Source organism: Durio zibethinus, chromosome 9 (assembly GCF_047325235.1).
Source record: "Durio zibethinus cultivar Kanyao isolate XHJ-2024 chromosome 9, ASM4732523v1, whole genome shotgun sequence".
Classification (NCBI taxonomy): domain Eukaryota; kingdom Viridiplantae; phylum Streptophyta; class Magnoliopsida; order Malvales; family Malvaceae; genus Durio; species Durio zibethinus.
Window position 1 is genome coordinate 23887963 of NC_143170.1, and position 18800 is coordinate 23906762.

Genomic DNA, 18800 nt, shown 5'->3' on the forward strand with positions numbered 1-18800 from the left:
AATTTTTTTTGGGGGGGTTTTATATAGACTACAACATGTCGTTTTGAAATGAGTTGACCCACGTCTCAACTTAAAGTAGATCTGCATATCAACTCGATAAAAGCCAACCCAAATCACATGATTTTGCTTTTTTTTTCTTTCCAATTTCATTTTTTATTTATTTATTTTCTTTTTTTGTTTATTTTATATTTTATATTCTATTTTTTATTATTTATTATTTTAATTGTGTGATTGTATTAAAAAAAACAAGGCAAAGAAAAAAAAATTTTGATAAAAATTTATAATTTATTTGCGTGATTATTAATATATTTATTTATGTGATTTACTAATTAAATGATTGATTATTTGTAAAATATTATAATTGCATGATTATTTATATTAATTGCATAATTTTTTATTATTTACATGATTTTTTTAAATATTTACATGAGTATTAATATATTTGTATGATATTTTGCATGAATTTAATTTGCTTTCATAATTTATTAAATATTTGCATGATTATTTTTTATTTATTATGATATTTTTGGAATGATTATTACATGATTTTTATATTATTGCATATTTTTGCATTACATGTTATGTTATTGCATGATAATTTTTGCATGATATTATTACATGATATTTTTATTGCATGATAATTTTTTGCATGATTTTATATTATTGCATGATGATATTTTATATTTTTGCATGATTATCTAATAATATTACATGATGGCATGATTACATGATTTGATTTTGATAAAATTTTTGTATGACTATGTCATGTAAATAAATAAAAGGATTGGAATTGATTTAGGTGCATGAAAAAAATCATCTTTGATTAAGGATTAAGTAAGATAATATATAATTAATGTGATATCAATTTTAGGCGTAATGGGATACTAATATTTTTCTTGCACATAACCGACTCTCAAACTTAATTCTATTGATGTAAACCAAAATTTATTTTTTGTAAGGATTCTTAGTTTATACTTAAGATAACCTTAAAAAAGATAAATTTATATAAGTAACTAATTACATCTAAATAAAAAAGATTAATGATAACTCTATAATTTTTGCATCTATTAAACAAATTCTCTAACTTAAATGTTATGACACCAATTATAAGACACCCAAACATGATATAATCGAATCACATATTGTCAAATACCTAATTAAATGATACCTATTATCATCCTTATAGTGCACCGTGCCATGGTGCAAAGATAACATTTTCTTGAATGTAACAATTGTTTGGGGTGGAATAGTTTTTTGGTTCAAGTTATATCAATTGAGGTCATTAATCTTTTTAATTAATTCAATTTTTTTTTTTTACTTTTGATTTGGGGAGGATTATTATTATTATTATTATTATTATTATCTTCAAATATAAATTCGTACATTTTTTTTCAAACTTTAATATGAAAAATGTATTTAACTCTTATAATTATTATTATTTTCAAATATTAAAAATTCGGAGTTTTGTGTAATTACAATGTGGGTTGAGAAAATCAAAACCATCAATTCTCTACTTAATGGGTTGAATAAATTTGGGTTGAAAGTGAAACTTAAAGCAAGGAATTTTATTGGTGAAACCACAACCCAATCTTCCTTCAATGGGTTGAAAGGGGCTAACAATTTGAAGTACTTTATTTATACGTACACAAGTCAAGTTACAGCAAAAATCAGTAACTTAGCTGAGAAGGAGAAAAAACATCATAAAACCCCGATTTCTGGAGTTTTCAATTTTCATCACCCACGAAAGAAAGCGAAGCAGATTTTCACTTTTTACAGAGCAAATTAAATAGAAAAGAAAAATGCATTTCCGTCTCTTCAGCGTCTTCACTTTTGTTCTCTTCTTCACACTATTGTCCTCTGCTCCTCAGGTATATCATTTAACCCTGATCAATATTGTTCGTTTCCCAAGAAAAAAGAAAGGTCAGAGAGGAAACGAATGAAAATAAAGCAATTTGAAAATTGAAGATTTATTAGTATACAATAGAAAGAAACTTATTTTTCTGAGTGCAGGCATATGCAGCAGGAAAGTCTGAAGATCGGCGCTCTAAACCTTCGTCACCATTTTCACAAGCTCTTGAGACTCTACAGAAACAAATTGGGCAAGTTTTCTTTTTTTTTTTTTTTATAACTTTGTATTATCAACTCCCTTTTGATTAGTGACTCAGTGATGATAATTATTTTGCTGATATACAATAACTGTACTGAAAATCAAGAAAAGAAAAAAAGAAAACCCAGAAAATGAAATGAAATGAATGAACCATTCAAATAAAATCAATTAAGAAATTCTTTTTTCTCTGATAAAGGTTTTTTCCCCTTTGATTTAAAGTAATAATCTTTCACTTCTTTAGTCATGGAAAGATGGGGTTGCAGAAGAACTTGAATCATAAAATTTAATATCTAATTTTATTTTATTTATCTATGACTTAGATTTTCTTGTTATGACACTCAAATGAGGCTTGTTACTTTTTCTGAAACCCACCTTCAGCTATACTTTTAAGAGCATTAGTCTGCTTCGGCGTGCCATGACCCATGCCTCCTTCTCTGAAGAGAACAACAAGGCATTGAGCGTCCTGGGCACCCATGTCATTGAGACATCAGCTTCGCTCCGTTCCCTTGAAAAAGATATTGATATGTCTTCAAAAGAACTCAACAAGCTCATATCAGAGATTTCCAAAGTGGAATCTTCCTGTGCTGTTGATGGGACGCGATTGGGCCTGCAAAAAGTGGTTCGAGTTTCTCCAAAGACAGATCCTTCAAACCCAACCATAGTTTGCGATGCATTTCGAGCAGTACTTGGTGCTATTGCTATTGATTGCGGGAATACTGATGAAACTGGAAAAATCTTCTGGAGCATCCATAGTGGTAAGGTAGGAAGAGCTGTTTCATTGTAATTCAGGTCCTGTTATCTGCTGTTAAATGAATTTTAGATAGTCTTTGTTCAACGTTTCATATATTATGATAATAACAGTTAGTAAGTTGCTTGTGCTTTTTACAGTATGGCAAATTTAATGTGGTTTGTGAACAAACTTAACCTGCACTGATACCTTTGGTTAATAGTAAGAGTACATGTTGCCATTTCACTGTGTAAAATTCCTGTGTTTTTAATCTCTATCGTAATATACCTTGTAATTCTTGAGAGATTCTGATATTTTCTTGGCTTAGCGAGCTATGGAAGTTTGTTGCTAATATATTCAGTAAAGACCTGCCAAAAATGTGTCAAAAGAAGGTTCCTTTGTCTACTAAGTTATGACCTCGCTTTCTGTTGCTATTCAAGTTTACAGAAGCTGCAACACTTAGAAAAAGGGCTGCCTCTTTTTAGCCCTGGCTACCGAAACCAATGTGAGAATAACACCTTATTAATTACATGTCTTGTGGTGTATTAGACATTATAATATGTTAGGACTGGATGATGTTATAAAATGTTTGTTATTTCGCTCTAATTCATTAAGTTCTATCATGACCAATCTAGTTGAATTTTTCACTATGCCTTTTTTTTTTTTTTATAAGTATCTTCACTATGCAATGTTTACTGACCGACTTGGTCAGTGCAGCAGCTCTTAATTCTTTTCTGTGAATAAGCTTCAATGTAGTTATCAGGACTATCCGCAAACTTGGGTGTCTACAGTGTGAATAAGCCTAAACTTGGCTTGCCTGCACCGTCTTGGTAAGTGTATTTAAGATAATTTCTTTTAAAGTACTCAGGAGAACCCAAACTCTTGTAGACTATTTTTACTTGTTCAATCATTAAATTAGAATTAGATTCAGGTGGCAGAGAGGATGACATGGTTTCAAAATGCAAATTAAGGGAGAGGTGACCATTCACTTAGAAATTAAGAGGTTCATTCTGTTTTATCTGTCATACTGGGTGAGGGCCTCAGTGTTATAATAATATTTGCTAATTAGATGCACAAGATGAAGGCTGTTTCCAGATATGATATTGCTTGTATCTGAGGAAATTTCAAAATAAACAGTGCAAAACCTAGTGTCTGGATTTGCTGTCCTTGTTTTGCATTCATAGTTTTCAATTATTGTGTGAATAACTCAGAAAAAGCACAGATAAGTCGTCTCATCTGGTCTACCTTTTTTCTGAAAAATACATTTGTTGTTGAAGTGTTGAAGGATATTCGGAGCACAATGTTTGTGCCTGATTTGGTTGGTCTATGAAACTTCAACTTGCATAGCTGTGTCTTATTTTAGTTTCTCCGAATAATGAGGTGGATTGGAGATAAATCCCTTCATGCACAAACCTTTTAGCCAGTATACAAATACTCAAATACCTAATATTTCTCTTCCTCTTCAAAGCTGACGAGTTTTGGATTTTTTTTTTTTTTTTTTGGTTTTACATCGCTAACAATGGTGGCCAGCGGCGATAAGCGACGGTCGACATGGATGAACACTGCCAGATCCTGGAAACGTTTGCTTGTTTTTAGGTTCAATTGGTTCTCCGGCAGTGGGGAGAAGGAGGGGAAAGGTGAAAATGAAAGAAAAAAAATTTTGATTTTGTTATTTATGGTTAAATCAAACTGCGCCTTTTCATACAACGAAGTTCCGCTCGATTCTGAATTACCCGACCCAATCCAATCGTCTTCAACTCGTGACCTGCAGCAATGACTTAAGCCGCTTTTGAGTCGAGCCGAGCCAAGTAAACCGTAAATCAAGCTGCTTAACATTGAACTGAGCCGTTGATTGCGTTGGACAAGCCGCTGATCGGCTGATTTTTAAAATTTTTTATTTTTTTCTTTCTTTTGTTTTTTTTTAATGCTTATTTTATATTATTTATTTGGTTATTTCAATATTTTTAGATTGGGAATATTTCTCAAAAGTTTTATCATTTACAAATAAAAAAATTATTAAATACATTAACTGTAAAATTTTTAGATTTCATAATTGAGATTAAAAAGGTGACACAAAAACATAACATATCCTTTTGGGATATATTTAAAAAATAAGAAATTAATTAAAAATAAAAATAGAATATGTGTCAATCTTTTAACATTGTTTGTGGAATTAAAAATCTTACTAGGAAGATTTTCATAAAATTATTTTTTGATGTAAAATTTATAAAATCTTACTTAGTTATTGAAAGATTTTTATGAGTTTTAAAATAATTTTTGAGATTAAATTCATGAAATTTTATCAAATTATTTGAGATTTTCATGAGTTTTTTTGTTTAAATTTATAAAATCTTATTAAATTATTAAAAGATTTTCATAAATTTAAAAATTATTTTTTAAATTAAATTTATAAAATCTTATCAAACTACTATAGGATTTCATGGGTTAAAAACAATTAAATTAGAAATTAAATTTATAAAATTTTATCAAATTATTAATGGATTTGATTATATTTAAAAAATAAAATTTTATCAAAATATTGAAAGATTTTATAATAATCTTTTTAAAATAAAATTTTACTAAATTATAGAAAGATTTTATTAAAAAAATAAAATTTTTAAAACTAAAATCTAAAAACGAAAACTCTTTAAAGGAAATAATAGTTTTTTTAAAAGGTGAAAAAATATTTTTAAATTTTTATCAAAATATTGGAATAATTTAGGAATAATTTTCTATGTGTAAGTTACATGTGCTTATTAGATCACTTGGAAAACCATAGATTCTGTTATCTTGAGAAGTCCGTCATATTTGTTGTGTACGCAATACATGTGCACTACAATTTATCAAAGACTGTTAAACAAGTAGGAATGGTGATAATAATTTTACTGTCATATGAATATGAGAATCCTTCGGTTCAAAGAAAATCTTTGTTTCTTGGGTGTATATTTGTATAATATGTGAACAAAAGTTAATTTTCACGACATCATAAATTTTGAAGCAAAGAATTGTTTGACATACAAGAAGGGGCTAGTAAACTACAGAAATTTGAAGTCGGATTTAATGGATCAACAGGCAAATTCCCCAGAGCAAATATTTTTACACACATTGTCTGTCATTTGTATGGTATTGGAGTGGTCATGGTTCGGAGCTGGATTTATCTTCTTCATCTTTGAGCGTGTTGACAATTACAGCAACCTGATTTATGCTTGGCCTTTCACAAGGATTAGGATTTATGCACTTCAGTGCTATCTGCAAGAGGCTCAGCATCCTCTCTTCACTTGCACCTTCCAAAATTAAGGCCCTGTCAAAGACTTCAACAGTCCATTCCTCTCTAACCACTGACTGCACCCATTGAGCCAGATCAAACCCATTATTCTGGACCAGCTTCCCTGTTAGAAGTTCTAGAAGAATCACCCCAAAACTATAGATGTCTGCTTTAAAGCTCCCATAGATTTGGCCACGATCCAAATCATTGTTTTTGGAGCTGTTGGATTGAGAGTGGGATGATTGGTCTTGACTCTCGAACACCATTACCCCATATTCACTGACACATGGATCCATATTCTTGTTAAAAAGTATGTTTGTGGATTTCAGGCTACCATGAGCAATTCCATCGTCACGGAGCTCCTCATGCATAAACGCTAAAACCTCAGCAATAGTAGCTGCAACATTTAATCTGCTTCCCCAGTCGAATGCCTGGCCATTTTGGGATCCTGAATCAACAAGGAAGCAGAGTTGTATGAAGTTCTCTTTCATGTCTAAACCACTATTGAGCAGTTAACTGTTTCCTATCATTAGTCGGTGAAAACAGAAGACTGTCAGTCTGGCTAGAGGATGGGATAGCTGAGCAGCAGCCCCCAAAATAGAAGCAGGGCAAACTGTTTCAAGTTCCATTTCTATTATGATATGCAGCCTAGGGACAAAAAGCCAGGTTTCCTATAGCAAGTGTGGTGGTTCTTGCCAGGGAGCACAAACTACTGTGTCTACTTATTGTGCATACATATCTGTTGCATTGTCCATGGAAATTATAAGGTATAAAATCACATTCTACGGTAGAATTGATGAAAATGAAATTACCGTGGAGGAGCTTGAAAAGACTGCCATTCCGTTGATATTCATATACCAAGAGCTTCTCTTGCTTGGAACAATAAAATGCAACCGATGGCAATACATTCGGATGCCTCGCCTGGTCCAGCCTCTGCATTCTCCTCTTGAAGTCTTGACTTGTAACACTCCAGTCCTTTATCCTCTTCACAACCAATGTTGTCGCCCCATTATCAAGCATTACCTTGTAAAGGCTTCCATGTTTGCTCTTTCCAAGCAATTCAGCAGGAGCTCGAAGCAGGTCCTCAAATCTTAAACCTTGGGCTGTTGGACTTGTAAGAACTACAAGGGGTGACAAGGCCACTCCACTCTCAGCAGAACTTACTGAATACTCTGACTTACGCTCAGTGGTCTTGGATTCGTTGGAAGTACTGCTAGTCTTGTTGCCGCTAGTGTTTGCTTCCACTTCCTTATTAGCCTCTTCTTTTGGCTTCTTTTTACTGACTAATTTAAAGGCAACAAATAGCAGAATTATAAGGCCAAGAACTGCACAACCAGAGTAGATAAGAATCTGCTTGCTTGATGAATCTTTAGATTTCCGTGTTGATGGCGGTGCTGGTGATGATGGTGGGCATGCCTTTGAGATTAATTCTCCACATAGTTCAGGATTACCCGACAAACTGTCAGCAGAGAACCGACCTTTTACATAAGGAACTGGACCACTGAAGTTGTTGTTAGAGACATTGAACTGTAGCAGATTGGAGAAATCAAGATTTGGAATCTCTCCACTAAGCTGATTGTTCTGAACAAGGAAAGTAATTAGGCCTGAAATTCGAGACAAATCAGGAACCTCGCCGGAAAAGTTATTGTTGGATATATCAAACCTTTTCAAATTACTCAACTGTTTCAGAGAATCTGGAAGGTGACCGGATAATTGGTTCCCACTTAAATACAGGTGTGTCAAACTTTTGCAATTGCCTATCTCTTCTGATATCAATCCAACAACATTGTTCTTGTTCAGGCTAAGCACGGAGAGGGAACTTGCCCTGCAGACTGAACCAATATCTAGAACTCCAGTGAGATTTAACTCATCTAGAACTACTTTCTTGACGGATTGCAACTGCAAATCACATGATACACCCGTCCATTTGTCTTTGCAGGGGTCTGAAGTCATGTTCCAACCCCAAATTTGATCTCTTTCTACATTTACAGCTGCAAGTTTGTCCATGAATCCCACGAGAGATTGCTTCACTTGTTCATCTTCTGAATTTGACACATTTAAGAGGAGAAAGATCAAAATGGGTAGTAGCCCGATGGAAACTCGCTTCATTTTCGACGAATAAGCAAGGTTTAGGTAAAATGCGAAGGATGATCTGCTTTTCCTTCCTTTATGAAAAGGGCTTGCTTGATCATGAATTGTTGTAGAACGTACAGAAAATAACAAGGTGGGAAGTGTTGAATTGATCATTTTTGCTTGCCAAATGGCTGAATTTACAAAGATGGTTTGTTATGTTCTGGAAATGTCTGTCAATAAATGACTTAAAAAGAGCAAAACGGCCAAATGGCATTTTAAAATTGACCGCCGGCGAAGTGAAAAGGACAAGAATTTCTGAATTGCCATGTCTTTCTCAGTTGGCGTCTCACAAGCCAATTCTTCAGGCTCTAGAAAAACATATATGTATTCTACAAATGCAGCTTTGTCATGGATCTTAATCCAGCAATCAAATGAAAGTAAACGACGCACATGGAATTTCTCTGCCGAAACCATGTAGTTTTAGCAAGCTTCAGGTTGTTGAGCAAATTGCTTGTTCAGCTGAAAGCATCCCTTAAATAGAAAAATAAGTTAAATGACTGACTGATTGTCAGTTGTTTCATTCACAACGTGACTGACAGTTCCAATTAATTAATATATTTCCATTTAAAACTGGGATCTTCCACTCCCTGCAAACACCTTATCTTGGATATTTGCAATTTGACAGAAACACTTACAAGTATTTGCAAACAAGTTTATTAAGTTATATATTCCAGCACAAGGTTAAAACAAATATAAAATTTTAACCATATACAAATACAATACAATGAATTCTCCTAGAACAGGTTCTATTAGGAAAGAAAATGCAAGCTATTTGAGAAAATCAAATAATAACTAACTAAACAACAGATTGTGTTTAATAAAAATATTTGATTTAATGTATCAATTGTTCTTCCCATTTTCCTTGTGGGCCCTAGTATGTTTAAACAGCTAACTTCACTCACCATTTCTATTTTTCTATGCTGAGGAGAACAACCAAGGGGTTCAGCTTCATCATGGCTTTTATCAAGTGTTTATTTCGTAGAAGCCAGGTCTTAAAAGTTAATTTATGGATCTGCATGTCCAGCAATTTCATCATCGCTAGATCCCGCTTCTTCATCAGTGACATCTTCATCATCATCGGTCTCCTCGTCAGCTGGGGATTTTGTGATATTTTCTTTCTTTGCATATCGCTCACAGTATTCTGTTTCCATGAAGAAAAAAGACACTAGTTACATCACTCAGCCTAGAAATGAATACTTATTATAGAAATCTGATTCTCCTACATTAGTACAGATCTGATTCTCCTATATTAGTGCAGCTTGATTTCCTAATTTATTTTGAAAATATTTCTTATTTATTCTTCTGATTTAGACAACTATTCTAATTGTCAATTTTTTAGGGATTTGTTTCTATTTTAGTATAAAATAATTCTCCTTCCTTTTATTATTTTTTGTTTTCTATTTCATGTAAGTTGTTTCCTAATAAGAAACTTCATTGTTCCTATTTATTAAGATGTGCTCCTTCATTCTAGATTGAATAAGAAGAAATAAGGACAATTGTTCTTTAAGTTTTCTACATGGTGTCAAAGCAAGTCAACTTGAACCATTAAACTGTAACCACATGAGTTTCCGTTATGACTAGCAGGAGTGAGAACTCTTCTTCTGCAGAGATATGGCATGAGGAAAGCCATAAAGAGGTGATGCTCCAACAATCCCTTCAAAACAAGTCTGCAACCTTTGGAACTAGTTTACTAGCACAAAAAGGTCATTTCCTAAACGCTAAGTGTTCAATGGGGAAATACATAATCTTGGATTGTTGATTCAGGAGCATCAGATCACATGATTGGAGATGCATCCTTATTCAACACATATAGACCTTGTTATAATAGTTCTGTTGTAAAAATTGCTGATGGCTCTCTCTCAAAGGTGGCAGGAACAAGTTCTATTGTAGTTTCGAAAGACATAACACCTGACTTTGTCCTCAATATCCCTAATTTAAGCTGTAACCTACTTCCATCAATAAGCTTAAAAACTCAGTTGATCTCTTCCATTCCCATCAACTTATTTGGCTGCCTTTGTTCATATTAGCCAACAAAACCGCAACAAGCTTGATCTCAGAGCCTTAAAATGCATCTTCCTTGGTTATTCCCCAAACCAAAGAGGCTATAGGTGTTACTCACCCATCACAAAAAAAATTCTATAGCTCTATGGATGTCACCTTCTTTGAGAATCTTCCATGCTACAACAAGACCGATATTCAGAGCTGTTGATTTGCCAATTTCACAACCAGCCCCTTTAAAACCAGATTCCCAACTAGCTCCAGATTCCCAACCAGCCCCTTCAAAACCAGATTCTCAAGCTACCCAATCTATTAGCCATGCAGATTCCAAAACTCAACCTATTCAGACAACTCTTGACTCTTTAAACCCTAAGGTTATATGAAAAAACAAAACAAAGAACTGATAGTCTACTCAAGGAAGCAAAAATCACAAGAAGAAGTGGACAACTGTACACAGCCCGGCACTAAAAATCAACCTGATGTGAATCTCCAAGAACCTGAAACTAACACAGGTAATGTCCCTATTGAATCTGAAACTGAACCTTGTGAGCCAGCTGGTTACCTTGACGTTCCTATTGCATTAAGAAAATGTGTGAGATCATGCACCTAGTACCCTATCTGCAAGTACATCTCACATGACAGGTTAAATCCAAACTTTCGAGCCTTTACTACTAACCTTGAGAAGGTGCAAATTCCAAAAAAATATTCAGGAAGCCCTCAATGAACAAGATTGGAAGGCAGCAGTTCTTGAAGAAATCAAGGCTCTAGAAAAGAATGGGATATGGGAAATTTCAGATTTGCCAAAATGGAAAAACCTGATGTAAGTGGATCTTCACAATAAAGCACAATGTAGATGGAAGTATAAACAGGTTCAAAACTAGGCTTGTTGCAAAAGGGTTCACTCAATCTTATGGGATAGACTATGAGGAGACATTTGCTCTTGTAGCCAAACTCAATTCAATTAGAGTTCTATTGTCACTAGCAGCCAACTTGGATTGGCCTCTCCACTAACTTGACATCAAGAATGCATTCTTAAATGGTGAATTGGAAGAGGATGTCTACATGGAAATTCCTCCTAGTTTCAAAAAGCAAGACAGCATGGGCAGTGTGCAAACTTCGAAAATCTTTGCATGGACTTAAACAATCTCCTCGGGCTTGGTTTGAATGGTTGACCAAGGCAATGAAGAGGTATAGATTCCTTCAATGTCAATCTGACCATACTATGTTTGTTAAGTTCACTAATGTAGGAAAAAAAGTTATTCTTATTGTTTATGCGGATGATATCATTATCACCGAAGACCACAAGGAAGGAATAGATGATTTGAAGAAACTCCTTGGAAAGGAGTTTGAAATAAAAGACTTGGGGTTCCTTAAATATTTCCTTAGGATGGAAGTAGCTCGGTCTAAGAATGGAATATCAGTGTCTCAGCGTAAGTATGTACTTGATTTACTCAAAGAAACCACCATGATTGGATGCAAACCTACCGATACACCCATGGACTCAACTAATAAAATTGGAAGCAAAAATGAAAGCTTTCTCATGGACAAAGGGTGATACCAAAGACTAGTTGAAAGGTTTATTTACCTCTCCCACACACAACCTAATATCTGGTTTGCAGTAGGGATGGTGAGTAGATACATGAATAATCCAACCAAGGAGCATCTCGAGGCTGTTCATTGCATCCTACAGTACTTAAAGAAGAGTTCTAGTAAAGGTCTATATTGTAAGAAGTCAACGGATAGGGCAACCGAGGTGTACACGGATGCTGATTGGGCTGGATCAGTAACAGATAGAAAGTCCACTATTGGATGTTGCACTTATGTTTGGAGCAATTTGGTCACTTGGAGAAGTAAAAAGCAAGCTGTTGTAGCTAGAAACAGTGCTAAGGCTGAGTTTAGAGTAATGTCCCTTGGCATTTGTGAAAGAATTTGGCTGATGAGGTTACTTGGAGAATTAAAAGTGCAGACTGTGACATCTATGACACTGTTTTATGACAATAAGGCTACTATAAGTATTGCCAAAAATCCTGTTTATCATGATAGGACCGAGCACGTAAAGCTGGACCAACATTTCATAAAGGAAAAGATAGAAAATGGGTCAGTCAAACTGGCCTATATCCCTACAAGTTCACAAATTGCAGATATTCTTACTAAAGATCTTCCTATAAGCATTTTTGACAGATTGAAATCCAAGCTGAGAATGTTAACATTCATAACCCAACTTGCGAGGGAGTATAGAAATCTGATTCTCCTACATTAGTGCAGCTTGATTTCCTAATTCATTTCAAGAATATGTCTCATTTTAGTATAGAATAATTCTCCCTCCTTTTCTTATTTTTTGTTTTCTGTTTCATGTAATTTGTTTCCTAATAAGGAACTTACTGTTCGTATTTATTTAGATATACTCCTTCATTCTAGATTGAATAAGAAGAAATAAGGACAATTGTTCTTTAAGTTTTCTACACTCATTGAACAACCACTCTCTCTTTCCTACATCTCACGGACCAAAGTCTTATGTTAAAGAATATCATTAATCCAGAGGTACCACCAAATCACAAAATTTTCAAATGTACAAAGTATTTTGGAGCCATTCAGCTAGTGCAATCATGAATAGAGAGAAACAAGAGTAAACCAATTCAATATCTTCACCTTTTACTTTTTGATCATATTGCTTCTGATCCTTCATCATCAATGAAGCCGCATCTCCATTTAGGGGGTCTGAAGGGTTTGGATAAAGTAAGAGCTGTGGAAGAAAAACTTCAAAAATATTTAAAAGATCTGCAGCAGGAAAAAAAAAATCATCTGTAGCTCAGATCCCTTTACAAAGTCCAGAAAGAAAGCAGATTGTACAAATTCCTATATGGGAGAATAAAGGGTAATAGTGCAAAAAAAATGTAGAGCTATGTTGTAAAGGTGCCAATCAAGAAAATGAATAACGTCTGCTGCTTATTAGTAAGCAATGGTAGTCAACTGATGCTTACCAAACATTGGACTCCATGATTGGTTAATAACATCCAAGCATACAGAACCAGACCTGAAATTGTTTGAATACAGGAAAATTTTGGGTTGTCAAAAGTTTGAATAACAATCAGCATGAAAAAATCAGAAATACAAAAAAAGTTACCAGAATCCTTGTCTATTATTGTAAGAGTCAATTTTGAAATTATAAATTGCTCACATTTCATCAACATTTGGGTGGAATATCTTGTTCACAAATCCAATAGAAGGAGACTTGTATGGATAAGCATCCGGAAGCTCAACCCGGATTTTCCAAACCCCACCTTCATACAGACCTGCAAACATTGCAGTTGATATTAAAGAAAGAAAAATGGATTCAAAACAAGTACTTAGACTTCCAAAGAAAACAACAGTTATAGGCTATAGCAGACCAATAAAAGAATATATAACGATGAAAACACTCTACGCACAATAAAGTTTCAAAATCAAATCCCCACTATATAAAAGGAAAAGGAAAAAGGAGATGTGTGAGAGATAGATAAAGCCCTCTAACTGTGTAATAAATTTAATCAATTTAACAATATGTTCCCAAATTTATAAGCAAACATAACACTATGGGACAGTTCTCTAATGGCTTGGCACCTGTTTTTCACTTTCTTGTATTATCGGGTGCTATTTATGGGAATTTGATCATCTAGGGGTTTTGGTTGACTTTGTAATTACGAATTTTGTACCCTCTGTTTTTAATAAAAATTCATTTTAAAAAAAATCGGGGTATTAGTGTTGCCCCAAAGTGGTTACTTAAACATACAAATACTATGTGAGATGGATCATATCAAACACATAATCAGGGAGAACATATTGAATAGATTAGCATAAGCATACTTTCTTTGGGACCATGAAATTCGACATTGAATTCGTTGAGTCCGTCATTTATTGTTTCGACATTGTAATCACTCATCATCCTGGACAAAATGAATAGGTGAGAAGTGCTAAAGAGATAAAAACTCATTAGCAAGTCAGACTTAAAATCCAAAATTTAGGCAGCAATTTCTAAATTCAGTAAAGCTTTCACAAAGTGGAAATGGGTTAAAAGTTCATTTAGATAAAGTAGAAATAACAAGAAATAAAATAGTCAATCAAGCAAACAAGAGAAATCCATCTCTAGGGTTGTTATATGTAAGAGAATGCCTTATCAAAATGAAATAAACTCTCCACAGAGTAAAGGCAAATTCTGAAAACCATTAACAAATCTTGCTGTTCATAGATTTCTTAATTGTGGAAAAGAAACAGAAACACTACCATAGCCACAGTTGAATTTCATGAGTATTTAATGAATAATGGCCATTAAATTAACAATGCCATTCAGGTTAAAGTCCTGTCCTGCCCTACACGCCCTCCCTTTTTCTCACACGAAGGGAACATTAATTTTGCAACTGTTTCTCATAATCACTCTGCTTAAGCTGCCATGCTTGAAATGAGGAGATCTCACATCGCAGAGGACCTCATGTCCTAACATTTTCAGATAAAGCAACATTAAAGCTATCGACAGATTAACTACAAAGTAGAAATTCTATTCCCACTTGAAACTAACAAGGTAGAATTTGTTAACCCTAATAAATCATCTATTTAATGTTCTGAACTTCAAATAACAGGTGCAAAAGAAACTTTTTTCACTTATAATGTAGTCTACAGACTTCTTCATGATAATCTTCAATCACAAATTAACTATCTCCGCCTTTTCACAGTTGCCGCAGTTACCAAAAGACCTTCATACAACCCATAATTTTACAAAAATAGCAAGATAGAATTGAGTCAGCAAGATGACAAATCGAATTGAACCAATTTGCAGCAGTCTGTCGGTCCCTTTATTAACTTACTTCCAGTCCATTTATCAGATAAGAAATGTTTCAATTCAACAAATTCAATTCCAGTTATCATCTTTGCTACAAGCATCTTCATGATGCTACCTTACAATTCAAAACACCCCAACTTATCCAAATCACATGTTGTGTGATTAAGTCATCCAAATCCAATGTTATGTGGTCTGGGTGCCTTGGCCACGCTAACTGCTAGCACTGCTTTAGAAAATTGCAAAGAATAGTGCCCAAAACACCATGGAAAATATTATTTCAGAAGAGGCAATACAATTGCAAACTTTCCTCAACATCATCAAATTTCAAAAGAGAAAGAGATCTAATCATAGGAGCTTGAATATGGAAGTGTAAATATGTAAGAGAAACTTACAACTTCATTACATCCATTTCTCTTCTCTTGCTTGGAGAAGACATTTTGAGCCAATATAATTAAAGACCAAACTACCTGCAAAATGTCAGCAGTAAAATTACTTTTTTACAATTTCTGCAAAAATAAAATTTAAGAAATGAACTTCACATTTTTACACACTTCTATTATCCCAAATATTCTTATTTATAAAACATTTTAGGACAAACTGATCTGATATGAGTGAAAAGGCACATATTAACTTGTATGTTTGTAAACCGCATAGGGCAAAGCAAAATGCTGCATTCTAAGAAACCTCAGGTTTTATGTACTGCACCAAAAATAAATGCTGATGCAGAGATAAAACCAAGTATATACATTGAGAGAACCAATACCAAACAAAACACATCATTGTTTGCGCAGAGTCCATTTGAAAGTTCACTTTTCTGAGTGTTTTGGGTGTAGAATGGTGTATTTTGAATAGATGACATAGTCTATATAACTAAAGGAATCCTCAAATCAATCAAAGTAAATTATTTCCTACACTTATATAGCAATGCTTAGAAAGACAAACTAAAGCCTTAGACAGAAATTAGAAAAAAAAAAGTGGTCCAGACATTGTCTTTTTTTTATGCTTATGCTTATTTGCCGGTTTCTCATTTAAGCAGGATAGCAACCTCTAAATTATGACTAATTTAATTCACTTATTCTTAATCCTACTTCTCTTTTGGCAAAAGCTAGCCTATAGCATCCTGAAATCAATATAAAAGCTCAAAAGCTTGCTACATAGATCAAAATCTATAACTCCAATATGAGCCACTAACTTCAGCAATAAGCACATCAGTTCATCAAAGTTGAATTAAAGCTAAGTACAATGTTAAAGAAAACTTTTCATGAAAAAATGGCCATACAATACTTGATTATCCAAGTAAAACATGTAAAACATTCATGCAAATTGAGTTATAAGTAACTGCGGCAGATGAATGAAAGCAAGGTTGGCCAGGCAATATAGCATATTTGACATAAAGAAAACAACAAAATCGAAGAAAAAGACACTGAGAACCTTTCAAACTGATTTCAAATTCTCAAACAAGGAACATTGTCTTAGCACAATCTCTTAACAAGAAAATCGCCTGCCAGGATTACCATTAAAATGTGAAATTTCTTTATTTAATGATTTTTAATATCAAAAGAATCTGAAGAAGTGAGTAAATGTTTGTAATTAGAATTAAAACTTCAAAGATCTTTAGTCAATTGAATTGGCTTATGACCCTGAATCAAAGCTGTAAGGTTTTGGAAATTTTGACAAGTTTGTTCACGTACACACTAGCTAGATGCTAAGATCCAAGCTTAGCATCTTCATATTCTTCTGACACAAATACAACATGCAAAAGATCAATAAAATTCTCAACTAGCTTACTGCAAAAAAAAAAAAAAAGTCAAAAACTTCAAACCACTGCTTGCTGCTTATGAGTGACACAAATCGTGATTCATAAATCAATATACAATCCTACCATGCATAATTCCAGTCTAAAAATAGAAAAAACTAGCAAGAATTTTGTGACCATTATCATAAAAGCAGATAAAAATGCCTTAACTCTCTTATAATTAACAAAAATCACCCATTATCCAGAGAAATGTTGCTCAATTGAAAAAGGGAAACAAAAAATCTATATGAAACAATTCACTAGAAACAAATACAGGGCATTATCTTTGAAAGAGAGGAAATGAGGCATCAGAAAAACATATAACCAAATTCGTCATCTTTCAATCCTTTTAAACTTAAAATCCAAATAAAACGTAATTAATTTAGAGATCCATAGTCGGAAGGGTATCCAAAAAACACAAAAGAAACCACCAACAAATTGTTCCCTGTTTGATAGCCTAAAGAAAGGACAAAGAAGAAAACCAAGAATGAAACCAGGGTATCTTACGTTTTAGCAAAGGGTAATTTCCCAAAATAAAAATACAGGAAGAGGGCTCGATCGATCAGCCTATAAACAGAGACTCTCAAGAAATGAACAGAAATTGAGAAACAAAAGAGGGAAGAAAAAAAGTAGGGAAAAGGGCAGGAAAAAGAAAAGGATTTAATTGTCAAAAAACAAAAAGAATTTTATACGGAGAGTAGGACTGAATGTCGTCATAATTTCAAGTGCACCTATTTGATTGAAGTTTTTGTTACGTGGCATGCATGGTTTTGCGATTCTTTATTCATTAATTAGATTATCACTCGTGTTAAACACGAAATACTTTTATTTATTTTATATACATAATTTAATATTGTTAAAAATTATATTTAAAATTTTAAAATTTATAATATATAAAAATTTTTAATTAAACTAATTTGTCCTAAAAAATATTTTTTTTTAAAAATATAAAAATAAAATAACATATTTTCATTTTACACTATTTTTATTTATAATAATTTTTATACATTTAAAATTTAGATCAAATAAAATAAATTATTTATATTTCTTGAAAGAACAAAAACATATATATTATTAAATGATAAATTAAATAATAAAAAAAGTATAAATATATATTTATTTTTTGAAATTTTATTCAAATTATTATACAAAATATAAAAAAATTATTAGGAGATGTGTGAAAAAAATAAAGTGAAAAAAATATTATTTTTTTATAAAAACAAACTTGCAATAATAATATAATATACTTTGTGAAAAGAAAAATGCAAATTGAAAAAATAAATTGTAATAGTAATAGATTCAAAAACTATAAACTGAAAAAAAAAAAAAAAAAAAAGATATAACACATACATTATATTTATAATCTTTAATTTATAAAATAACTCTTATACGACATTTAGGATTAAATTGATAATTTGTAAATTGATATTTAAAAAATATTAACATGAAATAAGCGACAAAAATTAAATCAAATTTCTTTCATATTTTTTAAATATAAAATTGATAATTATAATTTATATGGATATAAGTCTTATTATTAGAGATTTAATATGAAAATACTATTTGAATTTTTAATATTTTACAAAAAAATTTTAAAAGATAATTTTTATTTGATAAAAATTAAGATAAAAGAATATAGTGAATTTTTGAAAATTTCGGATAAACTTAGTCTTTATAATTTTATGAAAGATTTTTATAATTAAATAATTTATAAAATAAGATTATCTACTAAAAATTTAAAATTATTCAAATAAAATTCAAAATTCAAAACTTTGATTTTAAAAAATATATTTTTAAATTAATATTAATTTGTAATTATAATTTGAATAATTTTAATATTTTAATAAATTCAATATTATCCAATTTGTAATTAAAAGAAGCTATACTTTTTTAAAAAAATTATCTAATATGTCATCTAAAAAAATTGTTCACGTAAACATTCATATGACAAATTTTATTGTT

General features: G+C 32.3%; 3 protein-coding genes across 8 annotated transcripts; 1 reads left to right on the top strand and 2 right to left on the bottom strand.

Annotated features, from left to right (window-relative positions):
- Positions 1–1651: 1651 nt before the first annotated feature.
- Positions 1652–4879, top strand: LOC111311900 (protein NUCLEAR FUSION DEFECTIVE 2-like). 6 transcript variants are annotated; one of them, XM_089765918.1, is made up of 5 exons: positions 1652–1868; positions 2011–2099; positions 2486–2867; positions 3591–3664; positions 4365–4879. In XM_089765918.1, the coding sequence occupies exons 1-5, from the start codon at positions 1800–1802 to the stop codon at positions 4609–4611; spliced, it is 861 nt and encodes a 286-aa protein (XP_089622044.1). In that variant the 5' UTR covers positions 1652–1799; the 3' UTR covers positions 4612–4879. The 6 variants fall into 6 exon arrangements, with proteins under 6 accessions (XP_089622044.1, XP_022767466.1, XP_022767492.1 ...); XM_022911731.2 differs by having other exon boundaries at positions 1654–1868; positions 3766–4505; XM_022911757.2 differs by having other exon boundaries at positions 1655–1868; positions 3580–3664; positions 3766–4505.
- A 984-nt stretch (positions 4880–5863) lies between these two features.
- LOC111311942 (putative inactive receptor kinase At2g26730) lies at positions 5864–8346 on the bottom strand. Its single transcript, XM_022911810.2, has 2 exons — positions 6912–8346; positions 5864–6547 (listed from the first exon to the last, which is right to left on the bottom strand). The coding sequence occupies exons 1-2, from the start codon at positions 8344–8346 to the stop codon at positions 5970–5972; spliced, it is 2013 nt and encodes a 670-aa protein (XP_022767545.1). The 3' UTR covers positions 5864–5969.
- A 567-nt stretch (positions 8347–8913) lies between these two features.
- On the bottom strand, positions 8914–17538 carry LOC111311950 (ubiquitin-conjugating enzyme E2 5-like). Its single transcript, XM_022911821.2, has 7 exons — positions 17346–17538; positions 15436–15510; positions 14074–14153; positions 13409–13523; positions 13212–13264; positions 12880–13008; positions 8914–9373 (listed from the first exon to the last, which is right to left on the bottom strand). The coding sequence occupies exons 2-7, from the start codon at positions 15477–15479 to the stop codon at positions 9237–9239; spliced, it is 558 nt and encodes a 185-aa protein (XP_022767556.1). The 5' UTR covers positions 15480–15510; positions 17346–17538; the 3' UTR covers positions 8914–9236.
- Between the last annotated feature and the right edge of the window lie 1262 nt (positions 17539–18800).